This window comes from Phocoena phocoena, chromosome 9 (assembly GCF_963924675.1).
Source record: "Phocoena phocoena chromosome 9, mPhoPho1.1, whole genome shotgun sequence".
Taxonomy (NCBI): Eukaryota; Metazoa; Chordata; class Mammalia; order Artiodactyla; family Phocoenidae; genus Phocoena; species Phocoena phocoena.
Window position 1 is genome coordinate 103,495,676 of NC_089227.1, and position 17,119 is coordinate 103,512,794.

The following is a 17,119-nucleotide window of genomic DNA, read 5'->3' on the forward strand; positions in this document are numbered from 1 at the left end:
ATGTATACACTAATATGTATAAAATAGATAACTAATAAGAACCTGCTGTATAAAAAAATAAAATTCAAAAAAATATGCCAGTTTCACTGAAGAACGTCCTTGAAAAAGCAGTTAAAAAAAAAAGTATTAGCTTGGGCTTCCCTGGTGGCGCAGCGGTTGAGAGTCCGCCTGCCGATGCAGGGGACACGGGTTCGTGCCCCGGTCCGGGAGGATCCCACATGCCGCAGAGCGGCTGGGCCCGTGAGTCATGGCCGCTGAGCTTGCGCGTCCGGAGCCTGTGCTCCGCAACGGGAGAGGCCACGACAGTGAGAGGCCCGCGTACCGCAAAAGTATTAGCTTTATTCAAGCTCAGCCCTTGAGTACATGTCCATTCTGGAGGAAGGAACGGAGGCTCGTGTTCACAGCGCTGCACTCAGAAGGGCAGGAGATGTCTAAGGGGATCCCCTGTGGGTGAGCTGTGAGCCACCAGCCCTCTGCCCTGGAATTCTGCTGTACACAAAACACACCTGGCAGACACACCATAGTTGTTCAGACATTTTCTCAAAAATAAATGAAGTGAGCCTGTCATGTCAAGGGAAACAGTAGTTGTTGCCAATGATAAAATCTGAGTTTTCAAGTGAAAAGTAAAATTTTGGAAAACGTGTATCCAATAGCATAAGTCAGACAACTTCCCAGTATTTAAAGGCCTTTCCGATGAGCTCAGCAGTGATATTAACAGAAGTAACTTTGTGATATTGTTTAAGGAAACCTGTCAACATTTGGGAGAACTGCATAACTCAGAGAAGGATTATTTTCCAAACAACCAATGAATGATATTGCTAAATCTTTCATGGGTAAGAGACCCATTCAAAGTGTAAGACAGATCAACGGATTTTAACGTGATAGAGCATGAAGTATTCGTTGACACGGTTTCAGATTCCATATTGCAACTGAGTTCCGAAACTTCCACCTGTTGAATTTTGCGTGGTATCCAGGAAGCACAGCCACCATGGTGTGACGAGGCTAATAAAACATTCCTCCTTTCCCAGCTACACGTCTGCATTTTCTCCATCTACTTGAACCAAAATAATGGATTGCACCGCAGAAATGAGAGTCCAGCTATCTCCTCTTAAGCCAGACATTATAAAGAAGAGTGCAAGAATGTGAAACACCGCTCTTCTGATTTTGTAATGTTTTGGGAAATATAGTAAGTGTTCATTAAAATATAAGATTTAAGTAAACATGAAGTGGGTTTTTATTGTTATTGTGGATGAACCATCAATAGGCATATTCCAAGTAAACAAAGCTCCTCGGGGCCCTCAATGACCACGAGGGGTGTAGGGATGCTGAGACACCCTGAGAGTGCAGGTGGGACACGGCTGGGGCCCCTGCTCCTGCAGACAAGGCCCTGCCCTCCTCCAGTCCACTTTGTGGGACAGCCCGGCAGTACACACCTGGCTACTTATAACTTCAATAGCCATGAGTGCTGTGGAGAATACAACTGGGGCAGGAGCTGTTTTAGAGACGCTGTCTCTCTCTGGGATCATCTGTATGCAGGGGTCTGGGGGAAGAATGTTCCACAGAGGGGAGAGCAAAGACAGGGGCCGGGGACCCCCCTGAAGTGGGAAGGGCTTGGCAGCAGAGTTGGGGTGTTTAAGCTGGCCAAGGGAGGCCAGCCTTATAACCTCAGGCGAGGGGAGTGGCCCCAAAGTGTGTTTTAGGGTTGTGTCTAATTCTCAGCATTCTTGGAAACCACTGGTGTAGACCAAGTGTGGAGAGAGAACAGGCTGCCGGGAGCCAGTAGAGGTTGAAAGACCAGGCCTCCAGGTGTGCGCAGAAATGGCCGCAGCTGAAGACCAGGGGTGGCCTGTGAGAGGGAGCAACCAGGACTGTCTCCCAACTGGGTGGATGGGGAAAACGGGGAAGGAGCGGACTGGGGGCGAGGGGCAGGACTCAACCCATCCCATTTGGACTGTCAAATTTGAAAAGCCCATTAGAACTCCGGGTAGAGGCAGCCAGCAGGCAGTCAGGTGCATGAGTCCCATGCTCAGAGCTGGAGAGAAATCTCCATCGTCATCAGGGCAGTGATGCTACATAGGTAAGGTGCCATCCCTTCCGGGCTGGTGGGAAGAGGGCTGGTAGTCGGGGGTGGAGGAGGGTTAAGCGGGGAAGGAAATAGCAGAGTCGTGTTTTCCTTTTACCCTTGGCTGCCATAGCTTTGGGAAGTTCCCTCTTGTGGCTGGGGGGCAGTCCATCCCAGGGGGAATGTCCTCCGGGGCATATGGGGGTGGGGAAGCAGAGGGGGGCTTTCTGGAGGTCTTCCCAAGAGGATAGCGGAGACGAGCCAGGCAGAAGCAGGCCCTTTTAAGAGCCTTGCCTGACAGAGGCGCGCCCATTCCCTGGGTGGAACCTGAGGAGTCCGTGGACAGGTTGCAGGAGAGGGCGGAGCCTCTGCCCCCGCGGTAGGGAGACTCTCCCCGGGACGCCCTTGCCACCAGGGCGCAGAGTCATGCAGACGAAGCGCTGCCCCTCTTTTCTCCTAGGTCCTCTTCCTGCTTAGCTGTGCATCCCTCAGATCCTGTCCTCCTCTGCTCTCTTCCATTTCGGACCTTTCCCTGTCTTCACTGGACCAACGCCCTCCCCCCAAAATCGTTTTTGTGAAAGATGTCCGGACCCCCTGCTTCAGTGATTCTCTCCCTGGGCCACTGAGGATGAGCGCGGCCACCGAGCCTTAATCCCTCCTAACCTCTGACCTCTCTCCCCCTCCCTTTAAGCAAACTTCCCTGCCGCCAGCGTGCCTCGGCCTCCCCTCCCCCTTCTCCACGGCTCTCCAGAAGAAAGAGCGCGCGCATTTGCAAAGTGGGTGGGAGAAGGCCTCGAGGCGGTGACTGCACCCGCAGAGCTCGCGTCCTTAAGGCGCGCGCTGCTGGAGCAGTGGGCGCTCAGCCAGCGGGAAATGGGAGCGGGGACGGGCGGCTTTGCCCACGCATTCCGCTCTGGAGGGGCCCTCGCTGCTCCTCCACCCACGAGCGGGGAAGCCGGGCTCCTCCGCGGGGCACCCACGCGCGTCAATCTCCCCCCAACAACGGGAACTCGAGGGAGGCAACGAAAGACTTTGGTTTTAAAAGGTGGGAGGGGGCAGCGGGGGTACCTTTTGAACCACGCGGCTGCTTAGGGAAGCAGGTGTGGCCAGACCCGCGAGGCCGCGGGGACCGGTGCGGAGACGAGGCGGCGCCCCGGGGCCCCGGGGGACTCGAAGGACGCGCGCGGGGCGGGCCGGAGGCAACCGGAAGCTCGGGTCGCGGTGGTTAGGACGGCCTGGGGGCGTTTCGGGGGAGGGGGTGGGATGAAGTTTCGGACCGTGCCCCCCCGGAGCGCCACCCTTTCACTGAGTCCGGACGAGCGGCTTTGAAGTCGCGGCCTGGACTCGCCCCTCCCGCGTCCCCTCCCCGCGCCGCGCGGAACCGCCGAGTCCGGGCCGTGCCGGCTTTGTAGCTAAGCGCTATTGCGGCGGCTCATTGGACCACGTCGGTGGGGCGATAGCAGCCCTCTGATCTGTGAGCTGCAAAGAGCTCTGCGGTCCATTCACAAATCCGCGCCGGGCCGGGGCCCGGAGCTCCCAGGGAGCTGGCCGCCGCGTAGGGGGCTCCGCTCCAGCCGCGCCCTTCGCCTCCTCGCGGGCGCTGCGTCTCACAAGGCTCGGAATTTGGGGGCCTGGGGGCAGAGGCTCTCACGTCGGTGGAAAGTTCCTAGCCAAGAAGTCCGTCTCATGGATCCGGGCTCCGACTCCCGGGACCTCGCTGTAGAGCCCAGAGTCTCCACTGGGCCGGGGTCCCCTCTCGGGCGTATCCCCAGCGGCCTGCTCCGAGCCGGCCGGCGCGAGTGTAGACCCTCCCAAGCTCCAGGGCGGGGCCGGCGCCGCAGCCTCAGCGCCCCCTCCCTCCCTCTCCGGGCGCGGCGGGGCACCTGGCCGGTCTCTAGGAATCACCCCTAAAGCCAAGACCGCCCGGGGATTCGCTGCTTACTCAGATGAGCCGGGCGGGGTGGGCGGGAGGGAGACCCTCTGAGGAAACCGGCTTCGGGGCCTCCAGGATGTCTCCCACTCCAAACTCCAGCAAGGTATCCCCTCACCCAACCCGACGGCGCAGCGAGACGGGGAAGGGAGCCTGGAGAGGGGTAGCCGAGCCGCGCCCCCAGCAGAAGGCCAGTTCTGGAAGCAAGAGACCGGGTCACACCGGCACAACCTCCTCCCGCCCCGCGTGCGCGCACGAAGGGAAACATCCGGCTTGGGGCGCCGCATCCCCGCTTGCGACGGAGACCACTGCCCCCTGGGCGGAGAAGCTGGGTGCTCGCCGAGACACCACTAGGCGATCCTGGGTGATGTGGGCATGGCGGAGCCCCTCCCCTTACCCTCTCAGCGGAGCAGATGGGCCCGCAGTGGGTGCCGGGGATGCTCCTGCCCCGCCACCCCGAACCCCAGCAAGGTCCACCCTGCCCCCACCCCGCCGGCCAGCCTGGATGTGAGAGGCGCCTGGGTTCCCGGAGAGGGAGCCCTCCTCGTGCCCCGGTACAGACGGGCGTGCCGCTTTCTTTTGGCTCGATTTCGTGCTTTCCAGGAGCTGTTTCACTGAGGAAAGGCGATTCCCGCGCGGGCGGAAAGGCTGCAAGCCTGCGTTCGGCCCAGTCTCGGACCCTGGCAGACGCTCGCCTCTCGGTTGCCTCTCGATCCGACATCCATTCTGGCCTCCGACTTCGGAGAATGTCCCCGGATCGAGGTTTCCTAGCGGTCGAGACTTGGTTTCACATTCTATTTTCAAGGCTGAGCTTTTCCTGGCCGCTTTGCACGAGCAGCAGCTGAACTTGTATCTGCAAATAAGACAGAAAAGCGTCGCCCAAAATGTGTCATTTGTTTGGGGAATCCGCGCTTTACCGTCGGAGCGTTTTGGCACCGAACCTTCAGTCCCCGCCGGCAGCCTCAGACCCTCACCCCCAGGCCCCCAACATCTGAAACCCAGAGGCTACCCCGCCGCCGCCAAAGTTAGCCCTGGCCTTGCGAACGGAGGGCTAAACCGGGTAGTTAATTAGGACAGCTCTCATTTCTGGCTCCGGGTAGCTGGGCAGGTGTAAATCCCTAGGAATTTAAGGGCATTAGCTACATATGTGGGAAATCCTGATGCATATCCCGTTTCTCTCTCCTAGCCTGTGTTTATCCTCCAGCTGGTATAGAGTTCCTGAACTTTGCCGTCGTCACAGAGGCTGCTGTGTCTTAGGGGATTAAGTTATATGAGACACACAAAACCCTGAAACTCCGTAACATAAGATGCAACGTGAAGAGCTGCCTGCAGAGAAATGGAAGATTTTTTTAGAGATATTGAGGAGAAGGAAGCATTTTCTGGGGAACAGAAAGAGCATTTCTCTACTGTGTCCTAACTTGAAAATATCGCTTTGGTGGGCTTTTCCTTAAGTGGGTGAGGTCTGCTGGGATGATGACACAGAAGTGGATATGAGTACTGGGAGAACTGCTGAGGGCCATTCCCTGGCCCTGGGCCCTGACCGGACCAGTTGGAGCTGCCCGGGGAGGGTAGTTGGGCCTCAGTGATCACCAGCCACCAAGAGCAGACACCCACGATGCAGTGACCAAGATTCTGTGCTCCTAAAAGGCCACCAATCCCCCAAGAGTGTTCTTCTGCCCTTAGCACAGGAACGTATCAGGGGACATACCCCCCCGTACTATACAAACTTTCCACCAAGGTGAAAGCCTGTGCCCCCAGGCCGCCAAATTCGGGGCCTGTGGAACTCAGTGGAATTGATCAGTGGAATTGATCGGTAATTTCATCAAATACAGGAAATGTGTTAATTTCATTCACAATGTAGTTTCACTCTTTTATATCAAACTATAAATTTTAATATATTTCTATTTGATAAGGAAAAAAATCCATTTCATGACTTATCTGAACATAGGTTTAAAATAAAATCTATCTCCCCCAACGTAACCAGTATATAACTCTGCATGAGTTCCCCCAGTGAAGCTCTATTGTTGATATTTGGGGGTGAAGGTTTAGATATTTTCTTCCTGGTATAAAACCCAGACTAATGAGTTATTTGTCTCAGTAGCAGTTGGTAGGTCAGCTGGGCTGGATCCAGGTGGTTTAAGTTAAACCTGAACTTGTCTAAAATTCTGGAACTGTCTAGCCACTCAAATCATGTTTCCAAAAATAGTGTGAAGTCAGCCTACGTGAGTTTATGCCATGCTTCGCTGTGATTTCCTGTGGCTTTCAGGGAAAGAAAGCGAAGAAAAGAAACCCCCTGCTCTGTGAGGGAGGCAGGTGTTCCAGGAGTTCCTTTTGAAGATCTTGTTTTCCTTGCAAAGATCAAAAGGAAGACAGTGGATAGACACTAGAATTCCTTCCACTATTTGTAAGTAATTGTAAGATTGGAGAGGGTGGCGAGTTGTCTTCACAACTCATTATCCTCTTATATATCTTTTCTCCTTGTTTTCGTGCGCTCAGCCGGCTCAAGCTATAGGTGCCGCTCTTCAAATTCCAACTAATTCTACTTAGTTGCCTCTGGATTATTTGGAATGTGTCACTTTCTTCTTGGTTGCCGCAATTCCAAGGGGACATTTTCTTTACCGTGGAGGCCTGAGGTCACCGAACAGTCTGTATGACTCCCAGTCGTGACCCTGCACAGGCTGCTCAGTGGGCTTGGTGAGGACAGTGTGGGCCACTTGGAATGGAAGCGGGCCCAACTTCCCGAGGCGTCCAAATTTTACTGGGATGGAGAACAGCAGGGAAACAGGGTGAGAGAGCAAGAAAGGGGCTCCTAGGGCACAAGGTGATTCCCAGGGAATCTCAGGTCAGGTCATTTAAGGCAAGAGTCGCCTGGCTCTGGAGAAAGCCAACGGATGGTGGGCCGCCGGGCCAGAGCAAAGGAATGAGTTTGGGTGTGTGTTTCCTAGCACAAGTGGGGCGATCCTACGATTTCCCTTTAGAAGCATCCTTTTCCCTGAGAAACCACGTTAGGGAAGGTTTCAGCTCTGGAGAACTGCCCACCCTCCGCCCATCTCCCCAGCCCTCCCAGTCTGGCTCTGAGGATGTGTCAAAAGTAGGTCCCTCTCCCTGTGGCCTGGACAGGAGGGCACCCACTTCACACCCCTTAGCTCCCACGGGGCTTTTGCCGAGCACAGGCCGCCTCTTCTCCGGCTCTGGCGGCAGGGTCCGGATGGGCAATGCCGCTCGCTGCCCTCCCCCTTCCTCAGCTAAGCCTCCGCCTGGCGCCAACCCACCCAGCAGGCTCTCCTGGGTGCCACGTGGGGACTTCCGGGAGCGGGGCGCCCCTTGCCGCCCGGGGCAGGGAGAGGCGCGGGGTCCGGAGCGCCAGGGCGTCTGCGCCCCACTTCCCACGACGCTTCAGGCCCTTTCCAGGTCTTGTGCTGCTGTGCTTTAACCCTCTCCTGGGGCTACTCGGACGAGGTCCCTGACCCCAGGCCCCCAAGTTCGCCCGGTGCGTGGCTGCGAGGTGAGCACACCCGCATTTCCCCTGCGCCCGCCGGCCGCGCGCGCCGGCCCCGGCCCCGCCCGGCCACCCCCTCCTCCGTCTGCCCCATCATTTCGGCCTTTGTCTGCAGGCCGGGGTCGCGGCGGCAGCCCCAGGAGCCAAGGGTGGCTCTCCGCCGGGCCAGGCCTTTTCTCCCCGCTCGGCCCCAAGGCCCCGGCTCCCCGGCCTGATTCTGCTGGGGTTGAGATTTCGCCCTCCGGAATTGTTGGGCTTCTCTACCAACCGAGTGACAAGGACCGCTGCGAGCCAACGCCGCTCATATCGCGCTCGTTTGTTTTCTTCGCGTCCCCCCGCCCTCCCAGAGAAGTGTGGCAAGTAAGGGGACAGCAGAGTGGCTGGAAAAGTTCCCCTCCTCCGGCCTCGTTTTTAAGAAAAAACGGGAGGCTTGGATCTGCAGCCAAGCACCCAGCGTCCCCAGGAGCTCTCTGCCACCGGAGATTTTGTCAGTCTAGCATCGGGGCTATGAAAACACCGTGCCCAGCAGCCGTCTTTCCCCTTGATACATTCCGAGATCCCCCTTTGTGCAGAGCACCGGGGAAGCTTAGAGGATGGTTCTCCAGAAGCGGGGAGGGGGGGGGGGTTGCCTCCACTCTCCTGGGCCTGTCGAGAGGAGAAAGGATGGGGGTCCCGGGCCTCGGCCTCACTATGTTGGGGAGAAACAAATGTCCAGTGCTGGTCGCCTGTTCACACGGAGAAGCCCACCCTGCGGGACGGCCGCCATCCAGGTGGGAGAGCGGAGCTGCGTGGCTCGCTGGGCGCAGGGCCGGCACCTCGGGTTCTGGAGCGAACACTTGGAAATGCGTCCCCCGCCTTCCCCGGCGCCCCCAGAAAGCACAGCCAGGCGGGGTCCCAGATCCCGCCTGGCCGGTCGGCCCTCAAGCGTGTTTCAGAGCTTCCTGAAAACAGCTTGTTGCGATTTCTGTGTTTGTAAGATTTAGGATTCCCTCAGCCCCGGGGCAAATCAACTTTCTGCAACTTCCCCCCAGATTTTCTCACCCTCCACGCTGTACCCTTGGGTGGTGCCCACTCTCAAGGGGCGCTCGCTTCCGGAATTATGTTCATGTTTGGGTTGGCTTTGAGTGGCCTGATGCTCTCTAATGATTTCTCTCCTCATTCCTTCCTCTTTCCCCTCCTCCTGCACGTTCCCACCACGGCCCGTAACTCAGGAATTGGCCTGCTTCCTCGACCAGCCTGATCTGCAGCCTGGAGACCAGTGTCTGCAGAATGCTATCCCCCCAAAAGTGAGGTTGGCCTGGAGATGACATGCTGCTTTGCAGAGCTCATGCTGCAACCAGTAACTTGGGTCTGGATCGCAGGAGAAAACACAGCAGAAGTCCAGCACTTGGGCTCAGTTAATGCTAAGGCGATAGGGGCAAAGATGCCCAAGACATCAGAAATACTTCTCAGGAGATAGCCTAACTGGTTTTCATGGGACAGGTGGAGAAATTAACCTGCGGTGGCTTTGCAGGAACCAACCAGTCCTGGGCCCTCCCTCTACCCACTTGGTGATCCAGAGACCCAAAATAATGGGACATGCTCTGATGATTAGGGTTCCCAGAGTCGCAGGAAAATTTCCCCCCAAACCCTAAACATGTGTGAATAGGGTGCTCCCACAAAACTCACCAGCTTCATTTTTTCGGGCACACACAGACTATGGGCTTCATTTTTTGAGACCCAGGGAGGGCCACTGGCAGGTGTGTATCTAGCCAGATAATTTGGTGAAGACCCTTCCACTGGTGGGGGAGGGAAGAGAGATGTGAGTCACCCCAGTGGGAAGTGCTTCCCCATCCTGCCTGAGTCTCACCGAGGACCAATGAGCCTCCCCCTCTGCCTCCAGAGCCTACCCACACCCAGCCACCTACCTGCATTTAGCAGCAGGTGACCCAGCCCAGAACCTCCTCCTGCCCAGTGCATGCCCCTCGTCCGCAGGTGAAATTCCCCCCAGCAGCACCCTGTAACTGTTGCTTCTAGTTCAGCCCAGGCCTGACTCTGGAGCCCGCAGTGGGTGGACAGAGCTGGGGTGGAGAGAGGATAGGACCTGGGTGGGAACCAGAGAAAAGGAGAGCCAGGTCGGGGTCAAGCCTTCAAGCCTCATCGTGGCCTGGTGGTCACACCGCCAGGAGGGCTGCTTGTCCAGACCTTACTCCATCCCTCCGGGCCTGACAGCCTCCTGCTGGCTGCCCCAGGCCCAGGGCCGGCCCCGTGGGGGGCCTCAGTTGCTGGGTACCCCGAAGCCACCTGGGCTCTCCCTCTTCTGCCTCTCCCCATCCTTCCTCTCATCCCCCTCCAGTGTACTTTTATTGTGCTGGCGCCCCAGCACCCTCAAAGTTGCCCTTTTGGATGTTTCTCGAACTTTGAAAATTTCCATGAAAGTGCCTTTTAAACGATGGACAGGCATGCCTGGGGTAACAACGGGTGTTTGGTGGGGTGTCTGCAGCTGGGGGCAAGGACAGAAGAGTGAACAGAAGGAGCCAGGAGGAGGAGGGGGGAGCGAAGGGGAAACAGAAGTTCAAGTTGGACATTCTGACGGCAACTGGAAAGGAAATTTAGAAAGGGATAAAGGAAAGCGGGGGCGGGGAAGAAACTGGGGGGCCACCCCACCACGTGATTTCTAATTTCCCTTTCAGATGGGCCCTGCTCTCCAGAAAAACTAGTTTAAAGGGTTTTAAGACAAGAAAATGAGGTGAATGTCTTTCTGGTAGTCCCTCCGTGGGGGAGAGGCTTGGGCTGGGGCAGATGATGGGTGGGAAATTGGGGGGAGGCAGCTGCTCTAGAGTATTTTCTCTCCACGTGGTTTTGAAGTCTTGGCTGGCCGTCAGCTCCCCTTCCCTTTCCAGAAAAGAAGACTCATTTATAAGCCTCATGCTCCTTTATTCCTCTTCCCCCACACGGAGTCCCGAAGCGTATTCCCGAGCTCTTCTGGATCTGCATGCACGTTTGAGGAGGATCGTTGTCCCGGGGTGGAATCCTACCGTATGCACGCGGCTCCCTGCACAAGCACGCACACGCGCACGTACACGCACACTTACGATGAGTGTCTGTAGGAAGAGGGTCCTGCGCGTCAGCTCTGCGTTTAAGACAGGAATCTGCCGGGTTACCAAAGTCAAACGTAAGTGACAATTCCCCTCTCCGACCAGCAAGGAAGGCGGACTACAAAAGTCCCTTTGTATCTCGGCAGCTCACTTAATGTTATTTATGCATTTTGTGCAAGGAATTGTGGGATTTTTCCCCACGGTAAACAATATGGAAATGTTAAAAAATAGCAATCTTCCAGCGCTTGTCCACGTCTGCACGCCGGGGTGACCCGGCGGGGCTATCGCGCGGGTTTCTCAGACCCCTGAACCGAGAAGCGGCAGGGAAAACACGAGCGAGCTCAGGGTGCGCGGTCGCGGTCTCGCCGGTTCGGGCTCCGGTCTCCGGAGCGCCAGGACGCTGCCGCTTTAAGGGGGGGAGGGGCGAAGACGGCGGGGGAGGGGCGGCGGGAGGCTCCTGTCACCGAGCGGCCGCCGGCGCGTCACGTGGGCGCGCGGCGCCGCGACCATTGGCCCGAGGCACGTGTCCAGGAGACCGGCCCGCGACGTCACTCGAGGGGGCTCTGTTAAAAATAAGAACAAAAATCCAGAGTCAAAGTGTCTCGGGTTGCGCTGAGTGGCCTGGAAATTTCCGAGCCGCGCGGAGGCCGAGGCGGCGAGGGCGCGCAGACGGCGAGGGAGCGCGGGCGGCCCAGCCCGGCCCGGCCCGGCCGTGCCCGCGCCTCCCGCCGCTCACTCATGCGACTCGGGCCGCGGGGCTCGGCGGGGCTCGGCGGGGGCGCGGCCGCACGCCGGTGGGGCGCCCCGGTCCGCAGCGGGGCGGCGGCCGCGCGGAGGGGGCCCCGAGGCCGGCGGAGCGCAGCGCAGGCCCGCGGGCCTCCATGTGCGTGCTGGCGGCGGCGGGCGCGCTGACCGCTCGCGCCCCGCACCCTCGAGGGCCGGCCGGGGCGCGCGGGCGGGGGCGGCCGGGCGGCGGCGGCTGCCCGAGTGGGCCCCGGCGGGCGTGAGCGCGGGGGAGCGCGCTGCCTGCATGCGCGGAGCTCTAGTCCCGGGCGGCCGCCGCGGCAGCGCCGGAACGGAGGCAGCCGGACGTGGAGAGGAGCGCGGAGCCCGGAGGCGCCCCGGGTCCACGCTGGACCATTGTGACTGTCTAGCGCCTGGGTGCGCTGCGAAGACGAGGACCGGACTCTTTTGAATCTCCCGGCATCTGGGCGCGGGGCGACTCTTGGTATTTTCTAACTCCACTCGTGGATTGGAACGTGGCTCCGCTCTGAGCGCGGCCGGCGACTTGTAGGAGCCCAGCCCTGGCTGTGGCCGCCGCGCACGCCCTCGGAAGACTCTGCGGGGTAGGGGCACGGGCTGGCCGCGAGAGTCTCCGCGTGCAGAGCGGGCGGGCCGAGGGCTGATTGGAGGGACTCCCCGGAGAAGCGATTTGGGATTTGTTGCCAACAGCATGGAGGAGAATGACCCCAAGCCCAGCGAAGCGGCGGCGGCGGCGGCGGCGGTGGAGGGGCAGCGGCAGCCGGAATCCAGCCCCAGCGGCGGCTCGGGCGGCGGCGGCAGCAGCCTGGGCGACGCGGACACTGGCCGCCGGCGGGCTCTGATAATGCCCGCGGTCCTGCAGGCGCCGGGCAACCACCAGCATCCACACCGCATTACCAACTTCTTCATCGACAACATCCTGCGGCCCGAGTTCGGCCGGAGAAAGGACGCGGGGACGTGCTGTGCCGGCTCCGGAAGAGGCAGAGGCGGCGGAGGCGGCGGCGAAGGCGGCGCGGAGGGAAGCGGCGGCGCGGGCGGCGCCGAGCAGCTCCTGGGGTCGGGCCGGGAGCCCCGGCAGAACGCGCCGGGTGCGCCGGGTGCGGGCGGACCGCTGCCCGGCGGTGGCGGCGGCGACTCTTCGGGTGACGGCGAAGGCGGCTCCAAGGCGCTCTCGCTGCACTGCGGCGCCAAGAAAGGCGGAGACCCCGGGGGCCCCCTGGACGGGGCGCTCAAGGCCCGCGGCTTGGGCGGCGGCGACCTGTCTGTGAGCTCGGACTCGGACAGTTCGCAGGCCAGCGCCAACCTGGGTGCGCAGCCCATGCTCTGGCCGGCTTGGGTCTACTGCACGCGCTACTCGGACCGACCTTCTTCAGGTGAGTCCTGGGGACCCATGTCCTGGCCCGCCGTGGGGACGCCCGTGGGGTTGCGGGGCAGCGCTGGCGCGGGAATTTACCCGGAGGAAGAAGACACCAGGATCCCTGTCCCCCAACACAAAGACGTACACACAGCGACATTGTTTGCGGCTGACGCTGATCCCGGCAGCGGCCAGGAGAAGAGGGGACAGGACTGATTCACAAGGGGGTACAGACTTCGTAGAACGGCAAAAGCACAGGACCTCCTTTCTCTCTTGCCTTTTGGGCCTCTCTTTGCAGCCCCTAGCCCATCCCTCCCTTGGCTGGAGTTTATTTGGTGGGAACGGGGTGGCTGGCAGACAGGCCCCGGAAGCTCACACTCTCTACCCCTTCTCCGCGTTCTTCCAACTCAGTCCAGACCCGGGACCCACGCCCAGCCCACCGCATACCTAGACTCATTCTACGATCCAGTTATCCCAGATGCGGCCAGGGAAGAAAGCAAGGCTGTCTGCTTTTCCTCAGCTGGGGCTGATGAGGGGACCTGGGGGGATCCGCGGAGGGACGGGATGGAAACAGAGGCGCCCTTTGCCCCGTGCCTGGTTTGATTGCCGAGCCGGCGCGCACACAGCTTGGAGGAGGGAGGCCTGCGGTCCCCAAATGGAAAGGACCTTTCCCAGAGCTTTCCTGGGGCAGCTCTGCGTAGGAAAGGAGCAGATTTCAGAGGGAATGTGGCGGGAGCCCGTGGGGGTGTGCAGAGCTTCTGGGCGTATTTTTCATAGATCCGGGATTTTTAAAAGCTAAGTCCATGCCCCTGTAGAAATCATCAGCCGCATTAAATGCGGGTCTGCGGCTGCGAACCGCCATTAGGCGCAGACTCCATTTGTCCCTGAGCCGGCAGCGCAGACCGGACCCTCTTGCCCCCCCCCCCCAGCCCTCAACTGTTTTGCGGGGGTCGTTTACCCAGTTCACAGCACAACTAAGTCACCCCTTGGCCGCCTTCCCGCAGAGATGGTGTGTATATCTCTGATGAAATCCAGATTTCTCCAGCTAGATCTTAAATTTGCTCCATTGTTCTCGCCTCTCTCCTTTGTTAATATTTAATTAACATATAGGCTCACAATGCAGCCGGCGAGGAGCCTCGGCCCGGCTTTGTGCGGCGCCGAAGTCGCGGCCGCGCCAGGCCCCAGTGGCCCGCGGGAGCCCGGCAGCCCGGCCTGGCTCGGCGGCTGGTCTTCCTGGACTTAAAAAAAACCCGTAAGATAAGATTTGTTTCTTGGCGTTTAAGAAAGCAGCAACGCAGAGTTTTCTTGCGGAGGTTTGGTCCTGTCTCCGAGACTCCTTAAGTGTTTGCGGTTTGAAAGAAAATCAAGAAAGAAAAGGAACTAAAAATTCTGATTCTAGAAAGATTTTCTTTGCGTGAAATGGTGTGTATCTTTTGTGGGCTGATTCGTTGTGTGCGAGCGCCCCAGGACCAGAGGAGTTTGGGGGGGTGGGGAGGGTGAGAGTGGAGACGGAGAACCGGCTCCGCTACGCGAGGCTTCGGTGGGGGGCCGAGCAGGCGCGGGGCCGCCCGGGGCCTGTCGAGGCCTCGCCGAGACACCACCTTCCTCCTTGGCGCGCCGGGGACGCTGGCCGTCGCCCCGGATCCGCACCCCCCGGGTAAGAGCCAGGCGTCTGGGCGAGGAGCCGGTGCCCTCGGCGTGGGTGCGACGGGACCGTGAGTGTGCGCGCGCGTGGGGCAGTGCGCGTGGGTGGGTGTGAGCGGGGGCGTGCTCTGGAAGCTAAAAGGCCCGGAGTGTGAGCCGAATCAGCTCTTGGCGCCCCCTCGCCAGCGCGCACGGCCCCCTCTTTTCGATCGTGCCTCCCGGAGAGGGAGGACAGGGCTCGGTGGGCGGGGCACGGAGGGCTCGGCGCCTCCTGGGCCTGTGGACCGTCCCAGACCCCTCGCTCCGCGCGAGCTGAGGACCGAACCCACCTTCCTGGTCCTGGTCCGGGTCCGGGTGCCTCCGGCGGGGGCTCGCAGCTGGATCCTTCCGCCAGCGCTGCGCTGCGTGGCCCGGCAGCCCCTTGACCCTGCAGAGGGGCGGGGGACGGGGGGCGAGGGGCGGGGACCTGGGTGCTCCGGCTGCCCGAGGTCAAGCCTTCTCCAGCCTCCCACCGAGGGTGCCTCAGAAGAAGCTGGGGCCAGGAGCCCCCCAGAGTCAATTCACACACTTCACAGATTAAGAACCCCAGGCGTGCAGCCGTGACTCCCTCCTGCAAAGGCCTCTTACCTCACAGACATGCTCCCGGGGCCCACCTTCTGAAACCAACGAAAAGAACGCACTTGGCCCCCTTCCCTCTGCTCTCCTTTCTCAGGCCTTTTCTCATGGCAAGGTCCTGAGAGCCTCACCACCTCTGTCCCAAGCCAACCTCAAGTGCTGTAGGGCGTCCCAGCGGAGGAGGTGTGAGGGGTCAGAAGTGTGAACCTCTGTCCAAGGTCACCCGGGCCCCCAGCGGCCTCCTCCGCTCCCAACCGTGCGCCGTGCCCCCTCTCCTGGACAGGGGACTGGGGAGACCTGGTGTGGTGAAGGGGTAGGAAGCTCAGTGCTCCAGCCCCACTCAGGCGCCTTCCCGTGGGGAGGCAGACCTCTGGGCCCCTCCTGTTCTCGGGGCCCACCTGCCCCTGCACCCCCGGCCCTTAGGACCTGGGGGTGTTCCCTGTGGGAGTCCCTTTACACCCCCCAGGGCTCTTCCTGCTACTCCGGCTGCCCCGCCCCGATCTTTCCCCCTCACCTCTCTTCCAGCACCTACCCCTGTCCTGTCCTTATTCCTGGACAGAACCTCAGAAAGGACTAGAAGAAACCTGGCCACAAAGTTGTGGTTTTTCACTTTCCTGCAGGAGTTCTCCTTTCATCCGGAGCCCTTTCCGCTAAGCCTGCCCTTCACCGGCACTCACAGTCCCTCCTGCAGAATCCCTGGGCCACGTCCTCACTCCCCAGGGGAGGGTCCTAGAGGTGGGTGGGAGCTCCGCCCCGTCCCATCTCAAGTCCAGGCCAGCTTTCTTCCAGGTCAGCCAGCTGGACCTGGGCAGCCGCCTCCCTCCCGGCTTCTGCATCCTTCCGTGCCGTGGGTGACCCACCCCTGAGTAAGGAGGCAGGCCTGGAGCCCTCCTCACCCGAGTTCTCTGTGTCCGCCATGCCTATCTAGGTCCCAGGTCTCGCAAACCAAAGAAGAAGAACCCCAACAAAGAGGACAAGCGGCCCCGCACGGCCTTCACGGCGGAGCAGCTGCAGAGGCTCAAGGCCGAGTTCCAGACCAACAGGTACCTGACGGAGCAGCGGCGCCAGAGCCTGGCCCAGGAGCTCAGCCTCAACGAGTCACAGATCAAGATTTGGTTCCAGAACAAGCGCGCCAAGATCAAGAAGGCCACGGGCAACAAGAACACGCTGGCCGTGCACCTCATGGCGCAGGGCCTGTACAACCACTCCACCACCGCCAAGGAGGGCAAGTCGGACAGTGAGTAGGGGGCGGGCTCCAAGCCCAGTCTCAGTCCGAGCTAAACAATGCAATAATTTCAAATCATAAATAAAGGGCCAGTGTATAAAGATTATACCAGCATTAATAGTGAAAATACCGTGTATTAGCTATGGTTCTGCAATATTCTCTGTATATATAATTTACAGGAGGTGTAAAATCCAAAATATCTGACTATAAAATATATTTTGAGTTTTCTTATGTTTATGAGATTATGCTAATTTTACGATTTTTTTTTTTTTTTTTTGCGAAGGGGGCTGCGTAGGGTTTCATCTTTTTTAATCCCCTAAGTTCCATTATGGGACATCGGACACTTTTTTTCTTTTTTTTAATTTCAAAAGAAGAAAAAAATTAAAACAACTTGCTGAAGTCCAAAGATTTTTATTGCTGCATTTCACACGACTGTGAACCGAATAAATAGCTCCTACTTGGTCTATGAGTTCTGCCACTTTGTTCGTGTGGGCTTGGTGAGGGCAGCAGGAGGGGCCGCATCCCCGGCCTCGGCCTCGCCATCCGGCAGTCGGCGGCGAAAGGGCCATGGCGGGGCGGCGGCTGGAGGCTCGCCCCCCACCCCCGCCCCGCCCTCTCCCGCATCGCGCCTGGACGTGCCGGGCTGCCTGGGCCGAGGGGCCCACGGCCGGCTCCCCCGTCCCCGCCTCCTGCCTTCCCTCCCGGTCCTCCGGTCCCCCTCCTCGCCGAGACCTGGCCCGCGCCTCCCTGCGTGCTTCCGTCTGCGTCTGTGTCTCTGTCCCCAGTCCAGCTGCCCGCCTCCCGCCTCCGGGCACCCGCTCCGGGGCTCAGGGCCGAGGGGCCGGGTATGTGGCCGGAAGCCCGCGGGCGGTGAGGCCGCCCCACCCCTCCGGGCCTGGGCCCAGAGACTCCCCTGCGGCTCCATCAGCTGCCCAGGGGCCGCCTGGGCCC

General features: G+C 59.8%; 1 protein-coding gene across 1 annotated transcript; it reads left to right on the plus strand.

The window, feature by feature from the left end:
• Positions 1–12,021: 12,021 nt before the first annotated feature.
• Positions 12,022–16,188, plus strand: EN2 (engrailed homeobox 2). The gene is made up of 2 exons (XM_065884401.1): positions 12,022–12,703; positions 15,872–16,188. Exons 1-2 carry the CDS (start codon positions 12,022–12,024, stop codon positions 16,186–16,188), a joined length of 999 nt encoding a protein of 332 aa, XP_065740473.1.
• The last annotated feature ends 931 nt before the right edge of the window (positions 16,189–17,119 follow it).